Source organism: Schistocerca gregaria, chromosome 8, assembly GCF_023897955.1.
Source record: "Schistocerca gregaria isolate iqSchGreg1 chromosome 8, iqSchGreg1.2, whole genome shotgun sequence".
Classification (NCBI taxonomy): domain Eukaryota; kingdom Metazoa; phylum Arthropoda; class Insecta; order Orthoptera; family Acrididae; genus Schistocerca; species Schistocerca gregaria.
In genome coordinates this window covers 325,454,564-325,469,844 of record NC_064927.1, presented here as the reverse complement: position 1 = coordinate 325,469,844, position 15,281 = coordinate 325,454,564, and the positions used below count along the sequence as shown (strand labels likewise).

The following is a 15,281-nucleotide window of genomic DNA, read 5'->3' as shown; positions in this document are numbered from 1 at the left end:
GGCAGTTTTCTATAACCCCCATACACAATTCTGGAGGGAAATGATGATGATGAATTGCTACCACGATACCACAGTAATTCTCACCAGCCCACTGGGGGTGTTATGAAGTGTGATGTTGTGATGGCTTGTGAAGGTAGCCGCTCCTGTAAACAGGACGGATGACAGATATCACAACACTCCAGTGATAAAATAGTTGCTGTGAAGGCAAGTCTGTAGGTTGTAATTGATATGGATAGTAGCAGTTGTCCTGGAGAAAGTACCCCACACTCGTGAACCACCTGCCTTTTGCTGAGATTGGGACCATATACTACACTGTTCAACACCTATTCCTCCAAGGCCAGTAGATATACTGCAACATCTGCCTTTTATGGCCACCCTTTCTTGTACACTAGCCTGTCTCACAAGAATGATGGAACACTAACGATAGGAGAGTAGCCCGCATCTCGTGGTCGTGCGGTAGCGTTCTCGCTTTCCACGCCCGGGTTCCCGGGTTCGCTTCCCGGCGGAGTCAGGGATTTTCTCTGTCTCGTGAGGGCTGGGTGTTGTGTGCTGTCCTTAGGTTAGTTAGGTTTAAGTAGTTCTAAGTTCTAGGGGACTGATGACCATAGATGTTAAGTCCCATAGTGCTCAGAGCCATTTTTTTTCGATAGGAGAGTATGGTGTGGCTGCTGTCGGCAAGGATACTTTTTGAGTCACAGTCTTGCTGCCATTTGCCCATTTCTATTTGCCTCCTTCCGGTTACCATATGAAGCTATCATCTCTCGGCACTGCACTACACACCATGAGTCGACCAAGAGCGAGTCCACAGCAGCACTGAAGCAGATGCCTCCTAGTATTTACGAATGATTGCACGTCTGCCATGGACATTACCACCCTCTTAGCTGAGTGGTCAGCGTGGTGGACAGAGGTGTGCAGGACACAGGCTCGAGTCCCAGTACTGGCAGGGAGTTTTCGTTAGTTGGAGGTCTCAAACGATATCCACTTGGCCACCTGAGGAGGTATTTGACCGAAGAGCAGCAGCTCCAGGTCACGAAAACTGACAACAGCTGGAAGAGCAGTATACTGAATCCACTGTCCTTCACAATGCATCCTGTGATACCATTGGCTGTATGTTAGTACCGATTGACCCAATGGGAGCTAAAATACTAGTATGGACAGTAACCACTTGCCCGGTGTGTCCTCATTGAAATCTACACTGATAAGCCAGAATATTATGACCACCGACCTACTACCGACAAAAACAGATCTGGACAATAACAGTGTCATCTGGCAGGAAATGACTGCTAGTCAGATACACAGGCATGGAGAATGTAGTACCAGTGAGTGTGCTGTCCGTGTGTAGAATGGGAAAGGAACATGATCTATTTCAGTTTGATCGATGGCAAATTAAGATGGACTGGAGGCTTGGCACGATCATTTCTGAGACTTCACGACTTGATGGCAGTTCAAGGAGTACTGTGGTGAGTGTCTTCAATATGCGGCAAATGCAAGATGAAACCATGTTCTGAGTTCAGGGATTAGGCAGCCACCCCTCATTACAGTTGTCAGATTTAACAGGAAAGACAGCTAAGTGTGGCGTAACTAACATGAGACTTTAATGCTACGCAGAGTGCAAGTGGGTCTCAACTCATAGTGCTCCAAACATTCCTAATGATGGGCTTTTGCAGCTGACGACCCATGCATGTGCCAATGTTAACAGCACAACATCGGCAACTAAGACTGTAACGGCCACATGGCCATTGACACCGGATATTGGCGCAGTGGCCGAGTGTTGCATGGCCTGATAAATACCGATACTTTCTTCATCATACCGATGGGAGGACTCGAGTCGGTCGTCTTCCAGGAAACAGCTGTTTAACGCTTGCACTGCGGGATGGAGACAAGCTGGCGGCAGTTCCATTATATTGTGGGGACATCGAAGTGAGCATCCAAGAGTCCAATGGCCCTCGTGTTAGGAACCGTGATGGCCAAGGAGTGGTTACAGACCACATGCACTTCTTCATGGTGACCATGTTTCCTGATGGCAGTGGTATTTTTCACTAAGATAGCGCCTCATGTCACAAGGCCTGGAGTCTGATGGAGTGGTTCGAGGAACGTAGTGGAGAGTTCCAATTGATGTGCTCCCCCCCCTCCCATCCCCCACCCCCCGGCTTGCCATATTTGACCTCAATCAAACAAATCTGCGATGTGATTGAACTTGGTGTCTGAGCTCATAGACCCTCTCCCCAGAATATACAGGAATTAGGTGACCTGTATTTGCTGGTGTGATGCCACTTCCCGGCAGAGACCTACCACGGCCTCATTGCTTTCATGTCACGATGCGTCACTACTGTTGTCCACGCCAAAGGTGGGCTTTCCGACTATAATGTAGGTGATCATAATGCTTTGATTAATTGGTGTACACTGTCAAATATCTTTTATCTCCGCTTTCAAGTGGATTTACCTCCCTCCGAAAGCATTTCTGGTCGTACTTCCAGGGACCTCATTTTTGCTCCTCATCCTCTGAGGATTGTACACGTTTTACAAACTCATCATTTATACAGGGTGTTACAAAAAGGTACGGCCAAACTTTCAGAAAATATTCCTCACAAACAAAGAAAGAAAATATGTTATGTGGACATGTGCCCAGAAACTCATGTTAGAGCTCATTTTATTACCTCTCTTCAAATCACATTAATCATGGAATGGGAACACATAGCAACAGAACGTACCAGCGTGACTTCAAACACTTTGTTACAGGAAATGTTCAAAATGTCCTCCGATAGCGAGGATACACGCATCCACCTTCCGTCGCATGGAACCCCTGATGCGGTGATGCAGCCCTGGAGAATGGCGTATTGTATCACAACCGTCCACAATAAGAGCATGAAGAGTCTCTACATTTGGTACCGGTTTTGCGTAGACAAGAGCTTTCAGATGCCCCCATAAATGGAAGTCAAGAGGGTTGAGGTCAGGAGAGCGTGGAGGCCATGGTATTGGTCCGCCTCTACCAATCCATCGGTCTCCGAATCTGTTGTTGAGAAGCGTACGAACACTTCGACTGAAATGTGCAGTAGCTCCATCGTGCATGAAGCACATGTCGTGTCGTACTTGTAAAGGCACATGTTCTAGCAGCACAGGTAAAGTATCCCGTATGAAATCATGATAACGTGCTCCATTGAGCGTAGGTGAAAGAACATGGGGCCCAATCAAGACATCACCAACAATGCCTGCCCAAACGTTCACAGAAAATCTGTATTGATGACGTGATTGCACAATTGCGTGCGGATTCTAGTCAGCCCAACCATGTTGATTGTGAAAATTTACAATTTGATTACGTTGGAATGAAGCCTCATCCGTAAAGAGAACATTTGCATTGAAATGAGGATTGACACATTCCTGGATGAACCATTCGCAGAAGTGTACCCGTGGAGGCCAATCAGGTGCTGATAGTGCCTGCACACGCTGTACATGGTACGGAAACAACTGGTTCTCCCGTAGCACTCTCCATACAGTTACATGGTCAACGTTACCTTGTACAGCTGCAACTTCTCTGACGCTGACATTGGGGTTATCGTCAACTGCACGAAGAATTGCCTCGTCCATTGCAGGTGTCCTCGTCGTTCTAGGTCTTCCCCAGTCGCGAGTCATAGGCTGGAATATTCCGTGCTCCCTAAGACGCCGATCAATTGCTTCGAACGTCTTCCTGTCCGGAGACCTTCGTTCTGGAAATCTGTCTCGATACAAACGTACCGCGCCACGGCTATTGCCCCGTCCTAATCCATACATCAAATGGGCATCTGCCAACTCCGCATTTGTAAACATTGCACTGACTACAAAACCATGTTCGGGATTAACACTAACCTGTTGATGATACGTACTGATGTGCGTGATGCTAGTACTGTAGAGCAATGAGTCGCATGTCAACACAAGCACCGAAGTCAACATTACCTTCCTTCAATTGGGCCAACTGGAGGTGAATCGAGGAAGTACAATACATACTGACGTAACTAAAATGAGCTCCAACATGGAAATTAAGCGTTTCCGGATACATGTCCACATAACATATTTTCTTCCTTTGTGTGTGAGGAATGCTTCCTGAAATTTTGGCCGTACCTTTTTGTAACACCCTGTATATTGTGTAGTAATAACAGTAGTTTCCTTGTGTTCTCTGATTTTGTGAAATCAATGATTTATGTATATAAAGCACGTTAACTATATGAGAATCATTTTAAGATTGTTATTGATTATATTTGAAAGTTTTCTCATTTCTGGCCTCTTTCCTTGCAGCTGGTGAATGCCTCCTACACATATTATGCGCTACTGGGTCAAATAAACAACCGCTCTGCAAACTGAAGAGCATTGGGCATTAATATGAAGTTTATTAGCATTGTTACAAGTATTATGGACCGGTTTTTCGATACATGTCTGTATCAAAAATGCACTGACAAAATAATACGCTTACATTACTGTAATGTGGAGAATCTGCGTGTAAAGTAAGATAAACACAAAATAATTTTAGCTTGTACAATGTAACAAAGGAATTGGTCTGTATATGTAGTGTTTATAGTGTATATGTAGTATCATCATACTGGTATGATACTACAGATATATACACTAAACTTTTTTTGATGATAAACGTTAGTTATGTTACATTAAAGGTTAATTTTCAAATAATTTTGTACTTAAATGTTTCCATATGTTTAAGACGGAGAATTAAATGCACTTAGAAATCAATACAGATATTTTATGAGGTTATAGTACATCAGAAATGAATGTGTATTTTGCTGCCTGGAGAAAAACTCAAGTTCCTTCTTTTGAGTATCTTTTACAGTTCTTACCTTTTTAGTACTGGCTCTGTAAGCATTACTTTACAACATGTTCAGACTTAGACAGTATCATGTGAATCAGTATATTTCAAACTGAGTAGCATTTTGATGATTTCACTAGCTTTATTTTGTTATTTTCAATCAAACGCTTTCAATGTTACACTTAAATTTGATTGTTGAGTCGAGGTTAAAGTGCTGTGCAGATCACAGAGTTTGTACTCAACCATGGCAGTGCTGCTTCTCTGTAGAAAATAATGTATTTGCCTGGAAATAATAGTTCCACAGTTACACTTTATGTTTTTTTTATATTTGTTTCCTTCATCATATACAAAATAAAAAGTGAAGTGTAACCATGAAACTGTTATTTCTAGAAAATACTTAATTTGCTCTGAACCCACATTTAAAATTATTTTCCTATGATAATGGAAAAATCATGAAAAATGTGTCATATTGGGATTGATTGAGTCTGGCTCTGTAAGCTGAAACTATGAGCAAATAAACAGATGTAAAACAGGTAAATAAAATGTTGCTGTGGAACTGATGTTTCCTGGAAAAATTGTTTTCATGTCTTCATAGATATGTAATAATTTTCAGAAACGAAGGCTGTAAGAGCATTGCAAATGTTCATTATTGTCAAATATCGATGAATGATCAGAAAAGAAAGCAGCGACTTCATAGATTGCTGTGAATAATTTGGGATTGTGTTCTGGTAAAAATGAGTAGCCCTACACAAATTGTTTTATTTGTTAATATGAAAGTAGCTAGTATCTTTCAAGATACAAATGATATCAGTATGAGTCTATGAAACAGCAAATACATATTTGCATAAATGTTAAGCTGACCCTTTGTCATCTGTTTAAAACAGACTTTTCTTCGTTTGCTTCTATAGGTACTTCAGTCCTACTGTATTCAGTAACGTCCTTAGTTCGTGTGTCGTAGGCTACATGCATGGCAGGATACATGTATCCTTGTTACAAAATATTAAAATCAGGCAACATACATATACGTGGAGATATTTTTGTATTTTGCTTTTTAACAAAATTTTCGCATTTCTCTGGTAATGAATAATGGAAATACACTGTGGTCTGTCGCCAAAATTTTTAAATTGATTTGTGAGGATGATAACAATTTGCTACGTTACACACCTCATATGACCCGAAAACTATTTTCAAGTGCATTTGAGGTTCATATAATGGTAGAATTATAACTAGACGTAATTTTGACCAAACAAACCAAAACTAATTATCCACGGCTTCTTCATCTAATTTTTATTGCCCAAAAGCTAATTGGAAAAATGAAAATATACGAAACATTTAAGTCTCGTCACATTTTTATGGCTTGGACTTGATAGCAATACATTAAAATTATTGCAACACTTGTTACAAAAAATGTTTCCTACAAAATTCCGTTTCATAGTAAAACGAAATTTTAGTAATGAAAAAAACTCACTTCACTGTAACCTTGAGAAGACTTTTAGAACTTTACGTAATCTTCACTACGTATGGGTAGTATGGAGGGCGTCTCTCTTTTAATTATGTACGCTTTTTCAGAAACTTCTCACAAAAAGCGCTTTTGTTCGCGTCCTGGTCCTGTTTGCCAATAGTGTGAAGAGGGAACTGTTTCCTATCTTTAATGTTTTTTTTCTTACAGTGCTTAGCGTCTACAAAAATTATACATTATCAGCACAAACTTCCTGATGAAATACCATGGGTACTGCTTCTCACATTTATTCTTACGTCAGTTCCAGACGTGGGTACTACACAAACATCAACGTCCACTCATCTTTCGGGTATAGGTGAGTCTCGTACCCAGTTTCCACAATGAGCGTGCCTACAAAACACAATACTTCTAAGCCAAACAATCATTACTTTGATTCCTGCAAAGATGAATATTATTGATATTTTTTCCACTTATGTACACTATTTGTTTCTAGTCATTTACAAAGAAAATTTTCAGGATTTCCATGACTTGATATATCCAGTAATAATATTACTCCACTAAAGTTTCAGCTAGTAATAGCAACTACCCTGTTCAAGAATCACAAGAGGAGGAAGTATACTTGGAAAAGGCTGGGAGATATGAGAAGATTTCAATTAGATTACATCATGCTCAGACAGAGATTCCGAAATCAGATACTGGATTGTAAGGCGTACCCAGGAGCAGATATAGACTCATATCACAATATAGTAGTGATGAAGAGTAGGCTGCAGTTCAAGACATTAGTCAGGAAGAATCAATACGCAAAGAAGTGGGATACGGAAGTTCTAAGGAATGACGAGATACGTTTGAAGTTCTCTAAAGCTATAGATACAGCAATAAGGAATAGCGCAGTAGGCAACACAGTTGAAGAGGAATGGACGTCTCTAAAAAGGGCCATCACAGAAGTTGGGAAGGAAAACATAGGTACAAAGAAGGTAGCTGCGAGAAACCATGGGTAACAGAAGAAATACTTCAGTTGATTGATGAAAGGAGAAAGTAAAAACATGTTCCGGGGAAATCAGGAACACAGAAATACAAGTCGCTGAGGAATTAAATAAATAGGAAGTGCAGGGAAACTAAGACGAAATGGTTGCAGGAAAAACGTGAAGATATCGAAAAAGATATGATTGTCGGAAGGACAGACTCAGCGTACAGGAAAGTCAAAACAACCTTTGGTGACATTAAAAGCAACGGTGGTAACACTAAGAGTGCAACGGGAATTCCACTGTTAAATGCAGAGGAGAGAGCAGATAGGTGCAAAGAATACATTGAAAGCCGCTATGAGGATGAAGATTTGTCTGATGTGATAGAAGAAGAAACAGGAGTCGATTTAGAAGAGATAGGGGATCCAGTATTAGAATCGGAATTTAAAAGAGCTTTGGAGGCCTTACGGTCAAATAAGGCAGAAGAGATAGATAACATTCGATCAGAATTTCTAAAATCGTTAGGGGAAGTGGCAACAAAACGACTGTTGGTGTGTAGAATATATGAGTCTGGCGACATACCATCTGACTTTCGGAAAAGCATCATCCACACAATTCCGAAGACGGCAAGAGCTGACAAGTGCGAGAATTATCGCACCATCAGCTTAACAGCTCATGCATCGAAGCTGCTTACAAGAATAATATACAGAAGAATGGAAAAGAAAATTGAGAATGCGCTAGGTGACGATCAGTTTGGCTTTGGGAAAAGTAAAGGCACGAGAGAGAGGCAATTCTGACGTTACGGCTAATAATGGAAGCAAGGCTAAAGAAAAATCAAGACACGTTCATAGGATTTGTCGACCTGGAAAAAGTGTTCGACAATATAAAATGGTGCAAGCTGTTCGAGATTCTGAAAAAAGTAGGGATAAGCTGTAGGGAGAGACGGGTCATATGCAATATGTACAACAACCAAGAGGGAATAATGAGTGGATGATCAAGAACGAAGTGCTCGTATTAAGAAGGGTGGAAGACAAGGCTATAGCCTTTCGCCTCTACTCTTCAATCTGTACATCGAGGAAGCAATGATGGAAATAAAAGAAAGGTTCAGGAGTGGAATTAAAATACAAGGTGAAAGGATATCAATGATACGATTCGCTGATGATATTGCTATCCTGAGTGAAAGTGAAGAAGAATTAAATGATCTGCTGAACGCAATGAACAGTCTAATGAGTACACAGTATGGTTTGAGAATAAATCGGAGAATGACGAAGGTAATGAGAAGTAGTAGAAATGAGAACAGCGAGAAACTTAACATCAGGATTGATGGTCACGAAGTCAATGAAGTTAAGGAATTTTGCTACCTAGGCAGTAAAATAACCGATGACGGATGGAGCAAGGAGGACATCAAAAGCAGACTCGCTATGACAAAAAAGGCATTTCAGGCCAAGAGAACTCTACTAATATCAAATACCGGCCTTCATTTGAGGAAGAAATTTCTGAGGATGTACATCTGGAGTACAGCATTCTATGGTAGTGAAACATGGACTGTGGGAAAACCGGAACAGAAGAGAATCGAAGCATTTGAGATGTGGTGCTATAGACGAATGTTGAAAATTAGGTGTACTGATAAGGTAAGGAATGAGGAGGTTCTACGCAGAATCGGAGAAGAAAGGAATATGTGGGAAACACTGATAAGGAGAAGGGACAGGATGATAGGCCATCTGCTAAGACATGAGGGAATGACTTCCATGGTACTGGAGGGAACTGTAGAGGGCAAAAACAGTAGAGGAAGACAGAGATTGGAATACGTCAAGCAAATAATTGAGGACGTAAGTTGCAAGTTCTACTCTGAGATGAACAGGTTAGCACAGGAAAGGAATTCGTGGAGGGCCGCATCAAACCAGTCAGTAGACAGATGACAAAAAAATGTATAATTTGACATACATTCTTCTTCAGAGAAAACTTTTTTAAGTTAGCAGTGAACTAACATATCCCGATCAAAAGTAAATGGTCCTCTAATTGTCCCTATCTTACTCAACACAAATTCTAAAACAGCAGTCTTTAAAAGGCACTTCAGACTCCAATTCACTCAAGCGAGTTACTACTGAAAAACGTAATATCTTTTCTATGCAGATTCTTGGCTTCTGGTCAGAAATTTTTTCAACTTTGCTCTCAAATACTAGTGAACACATTTTATAACTTCAAGAAAATCTTTATATATAAATGCTAACATCTGTTGTTTCACAGGCTTTACATAATATATTTAATACGTAAGGAATTAAAAATTACAATAAGTGCCTCAATTGGCCATAGTCACAAAAGGAACTTGTTCGCCTTCATTTCTGTACAAAATCTGTTGACTTTGTATTTTGTTAATCATAACAGTAATGCCTCTGTTGTGGAGCTCTTACATAAACAGGTACAGGTACATTTCATCACAGTTACATTTGACATTATCTTATTCTACCAAATATTTACATATTCTCCCCATACTCATTCCTCTTCCATTATATAGTATGTTAGTCTCCTACAAAGCCCAGTATAAACTATACACACAAGATATTGAGAAAAAAACAGACAATAGCAAAAGTTCTGAATGAAGAATAGGTAGGTTCACAAAACGGAAACAAAAAGAAAAAAACATTGCCAACAACTAGGAATGCCAGGTATGGTCAAACAGCTGACATCGCAAACATGCACGTCCCCTAAGGCCAGTTAGTTAGTACCGCCCCCATCCTCTAACTGTACATACTTATTTAGGTCAATAAAGTTGGGTAGTCCTAACAGTTTGTGGGCTTATAATACTCTATCCCAGATGACCACTATTTTAAAGAGACCCACATATTCATCTATGAATTTCTTGGTTTCTGAGAACAGTCTTTTTGTTTTTGTTTTACTTTTCCTTAGTTTTAAAGTGTAGAAAGACTCCAATCTGAAAACTTGCGGGAGGGGCCCTAGCATCGTGTCTTCCTTTTCTTTCCAAGGCCTCCCTCCTAATATTTGCTCTTACTATTTTCTTTTTTCGCTCCATAGCCAACCTGTTAATTTAGGGAATTCTATTACCTCGAATAATAAATTATGAGGTCTTATCGCACATATAAGTTCTACAGGCCCAAACTCAGTAGCTTCAAGCTTTAAATGATTAATCATTTCTTCAAAATATCCAAGATAATTGGCCCAAGCTGAGTGTTCTTATGACAATATGTCCTCCAAAGTCGATTCAGTTCTTTCATTATTCGTTCACATATATTGCTTTGTGGGTATTACGCAGAAATCTTTATATGTTCAGTATTTCTATTTCTCAGACACTCTTCAAACCTCTTAGATACAAAGTGTGACCCATTATTTGACTATTGTCTTTGGTACACCTATGGTCACAAAATAGTCCATTTCGAGCTTACTGTCTGTTACTCTGGAATTCGCCTTTTCAACGGGGTTAAATCTAATATACTTTGTGAAGCCATCGACTGGTACAAAAACAGACCGACAACCCTTCTTGAAGCAGGCAACAAGCCAAACACGTAGACTGCCACTAAATCTAGTCTTTTCTAAGGTTCTACTGAAAACATCTGCCCCTGTTCTATTCTGTTGTTAGCTCTAATCTTTTGCCATCTATCACAGAACTCTAAACGCTTTTGAACTCTTCTCCACATGTTGTTAAAAATTCAACTTTCATTCAATTTCTGAATGCATTTTCTGGCCGCGTGTTGGCCATATTGTCGATGCATATAGGCTATTAATAAATCAATATGTGGCACTGTAAAGCAAAGTCACCAGTCCTACCTAACCTGCTTCCTTCGTCTTGAAACGTAAGGGGACGTTTCATATGTCGACCCTTAGCCACGGATACCTCACTGGGATCTTCTGATTTTTTCTTGTAGTTTATGTAATTAATGTAGATTTTTTTTATTGCTAGCGCGTAATCATAGAGGGAATTTCCTTTGTAGTTGTAGTCTTTCATTTTTGTACAGTACAACAGTTGTGGCATGCATGTAGAGTTGCACCAAGTATTTCGCAGCTGCGCTTGCAATTAACTAGATATTATTTTCAGTGCTATGTTAATGTATTCTCTTATTTTTGCTCTTCAAATTGTGCTTTTCTGTGTTATCGTGTGAAATATTGTGACAATAATGGCGTGTGAAAAACGTAATACTAGGCTACAAAGTAAACTGAGAAATGACAGTGAAGACGAAGGCAATGTGTTAGCGCCACCATGTAATGAATTCACAAATGTTCAAAGTAGTAATTTGGTAATAGTGCATAGGGAAATGGAGCGGGCTGCAAATAATGGTGTAGGAAGTGAAACAGTTAGTGAACAGGGAAGCATTATCGATCGATTGGTCGGCAACAGCTCGCGTCAGGAATCCGATATGACAGGACACAATCTTGCAAATACTGTACATTCGGTTTTGCGTCCTCACCGTTTTCTCAAATAAGCCGAGACACATTTTCTGCTTGTCAAACTGTGAATGTTGCCGGTGCAAATGCACTGCCGAAAAGCATAGATGATCAGATTCAAGACACTAATACATTATTATTGCAATTAATGCAACAAATGAAACAAAACCAGAGACAAACACAGCAACAGTTAGACACAATGGAACAAAATCAGAGACAAACACAGCAACAGTTGGACACAATGGAACATAATCTTCGGAAATTAGACACCACACTTGAACAAACACGTGAAGATTTAACTACTGAGTTACATAACATTGAATCGAAATGTCAAAAAATCTGTAATGACGTAAAAACACAAATTTGTGAGCATTTCCAACCTATTTTTTCGTGGCATGAAAGCTCATTACAGAAATACGAAGCAGCCATCAAAGAATTGCAAACTGTTGTTCGTGAAAATCACGACACCTTGCAAGCTAAAATGGACTCAGTTGCATCCACCGATCCGGTTACGCAACTTGCAAGAACTCAGGAAAACTTAAAGGACACAGTAGATTCGATTTCAACACAAATGGACACTCTGAAACTTGGTTCAGAAAAACACACTGAGGAAATGTGTTCACTATCGGAGAAAGTAGCCGAACTTTCAGATCAGTTCACTAATTTATCTACGAAGGTAATGATAATTTGAATGACACAAAACCAGTAGTCTTTAATGACACAGAAGAGTGCGAACAAATTAGGAAATTCAAACAAAGTCTGAATCAAATTAGTACGCAACACCAAAGAGAAATCCGGGAAGTACAAGATCAGCTGACACAGGTAATACAACAATTACGTATTTCAGAGGACACTCGCGCTCCAATACGGGAAGAGGGACATAGAAATACGGAACAGCCACAAAATAATAACACAGGGCACTTCGGAAATTATGAAAGAAATTGGCAAGGTACACCGAATTCTGAGATGGAACCGCCGTCACGACGTAACAATGACCGATATGCTACCCGCCGAGACGATGATTTTGACTATAAGCTGTTCATTACTACACGTAAATTCAAAACATTTAAGAATTCTGGCAACGACATTCATCCACAAGCGTGGCTCCATCAATTCTCTCATTGTTTTCCTCCCAACTGGTCACTAGAGCACAGATTAGAATTTATGTGTGGCTACTTAGAGAATGAACCAGCTGTAGGAATGCGATCGGTCATTCACGATTGCCACAGTGAAGGAGAATTTTACCATGCCTTCCTCTCAGCATATTGGTCCCAAGCCACACAAGACCGAGTAAAACATGGCATCATGATGATGAAACATTTCGAACAATCTGAATTTTCCAGTCTTGTGAAATATTTTGAAGACATGTTGCACAAGAATCAGTACCTGTCAAACCCATACAGCCCGTCAGAACTCATCCGCATTTGCTTAATCAAATTGCCTGAACATTTACGGCATATTATTTTGGCAGGCCGTTGCAAAGACGACATTGAAGCTTTTCAGGGACTCTTACAAGAATTAGAAATTGACACTGACAATCGCTGAACGCGAAAACAGGAACACAACAATTACAGGTCACATCCGTCGCAATTCCGCGATGAAAGAAATAATAACTGGACACGACAAGGCTATTCTCACAATACAAATCGTGACCAAAACAGACACCACCCGTATGACAACCGTTGGCAGAGTAGTAATAATTACAGGGAAAGGTCACCTCTCCGCGGTAATGACTATCACAGAGACAATCAGAGAAACAGACAATATGGGAACCAAAATAATTACTATCAAGGGAGACAGAATAACTTTAGACGCAACGGTACAGCGCGCAGTTACGATTCAGAGAGAAATTCTCCACCACATGACCGACAAGAAAGAAACTATGGAATCTACCGACATGACGACAGACGATATGATCGTAACGACAGACCTGAATTACAGCAGAACTGGCGGGAATCAAACAGAGCAGGGCCCTCTCGACAAGGTGAATTTGTAGAAGTTAGGTCTCCAAATCCCATTAACGACTCGCGCCAAGAAAGACACAATAGGCAATGACTCATACCGCTGGCAGCCACAAAACGTACGCATGAAACTGACGACGCAGCTGCCGTAGCTAGTAATTACGTAAAAATGGAAGACATTAGGGACATCTTACTCCAGGAACAGGACGTAAAACATAACAACATTGCAAATCCTATAATTCACATTACAGTAAATGACGTAAAATTTACGGCAGTACTTGACTCAGGCAGTCCCATTTCAGTAATTAGTGAAACAGCTTTTAGTAAATGCAGCAAATCGAAAGATTGCCCCACACTTCCGTTACGCAAGATTAAATTACAAGGTGCAGTCATTGGAAAAAGTGTAGATGTACGCCAACAAACCAACTTAGAATTATTTTGTCAAAGCCGAAGCTTCTCTATGAATTTTCTTATTGTTTCATTATTGTCGACGGAAATTATACTGGGAGTAGACTTTTTGAATGAAAACAAAGCAATCTTAAACTTTCACGATGCTGAAATAAGTTTAGAGAAAGAAGGTAAGTCAATAGCTTTGAAATTTGAAGATTGGCTCTCAAACCATGACGAGGAAATTAATCGGCTTTACCTTCTGTTAGACAACAGTTCGGAATTTTCTACGGAACTAGACACTAACAGTCGCTCTGCAAGTACTGACAGGGATGATATCGACAGCACATTTGAAACTAATGAGTTAATTCAGAATAAAATTCAAACAATTGAGAATTGTAATGACACTGATAGGCAGGACCTTTTTCAGATTTTACAAGCACATTCCACAGTTTTTACTCACAAAACAGGAACAATCAAGGGATTTCAATACCAATTTCGTGTTCGTGAGCATACTAAATTTTGTGTTAGACCATACGTAATTCCAGCACATTATAGGGACCGTGTTAGAACAGAAATACAATCTATGCTTGACGACGGCATTATTGAGCCTGCAGTAAGCTCATACAACAATCCATTACATGTTGTTGAGAAGAAAAATGGATCGATCAGGCTTGTATTAGATTCGAGACAAATCAATACTATCATTATTCCTGAAACAGACAGGCCGCAAACGTTGGAAGAACTTCTTCAAAATTTTAATGGTGTAAAAGTGTTGTCTTCCATTGATCTCAGATCCAGCTTTTATCAGATCTAACTTCATCCAGAATGTAGAAAATATACAGCTTTCCTTTGTTTCGGCGTTTGTTATCAGTTTCGGAAACTTCCTTTTGGTTTGAACATTTCCTCGGCAGCATTCATTCGCGGGCTGAATTCCATATTACCTGAGCTCTTAAAACGTCACATCACCTTATATGTGGACGATATTCTGATAGCAGAAGCCTCATGGGAACAACATAATCGCATCCTCAACAGCGTGTTACATATTTTTGCAGAATCTGGAATTACAGTTAACTTGGAAAAGTCTGAATTCGGTAGGACAAAAGTGAAGTTTTTGGGACATATTATTTCTTCTGAAGGCATCCAGCCGGATCCTGAAAAGTTAGAAGCAATCAGAGCCATTCCAGTTCCATCCACAAAAAAACAAGTCCGCAATTTTCTAGGTCTCGTAAATTTTTACCGTCGTTTTCTGAATATGCAAATTCTAGTTACACCAAAACTTTGTTCTCTCACTGGAAAAAATACTATTTGGAACTGGGACGAAC

At 40.0% G+C, this 15,281-nt stretch overlaps 1 protein-coding gene across 1 annotated transcript in view; it reads left to right on the top strand.

Annotated features, from left to right (window-relative positions):
• Positions 1-4,335, top strand: part of LOC126285168 (odorant receptor Or2-like) — a 69,489-nt gene extending 65,154 nt beyond the window's left edge. The window contains exon 5 of the mRNA XM_049984478.1: positions 4,270-4,335. Within this exon, the coding sequence (XP_049840435.1) occupies positions 4,270-4,335 (66 nt within the window). The remainder of the gene's footprint in view (positions 1-4,269) is intronic.
• Positions 4,336-15,281: the final 10,946 nt, after the last annotated feature.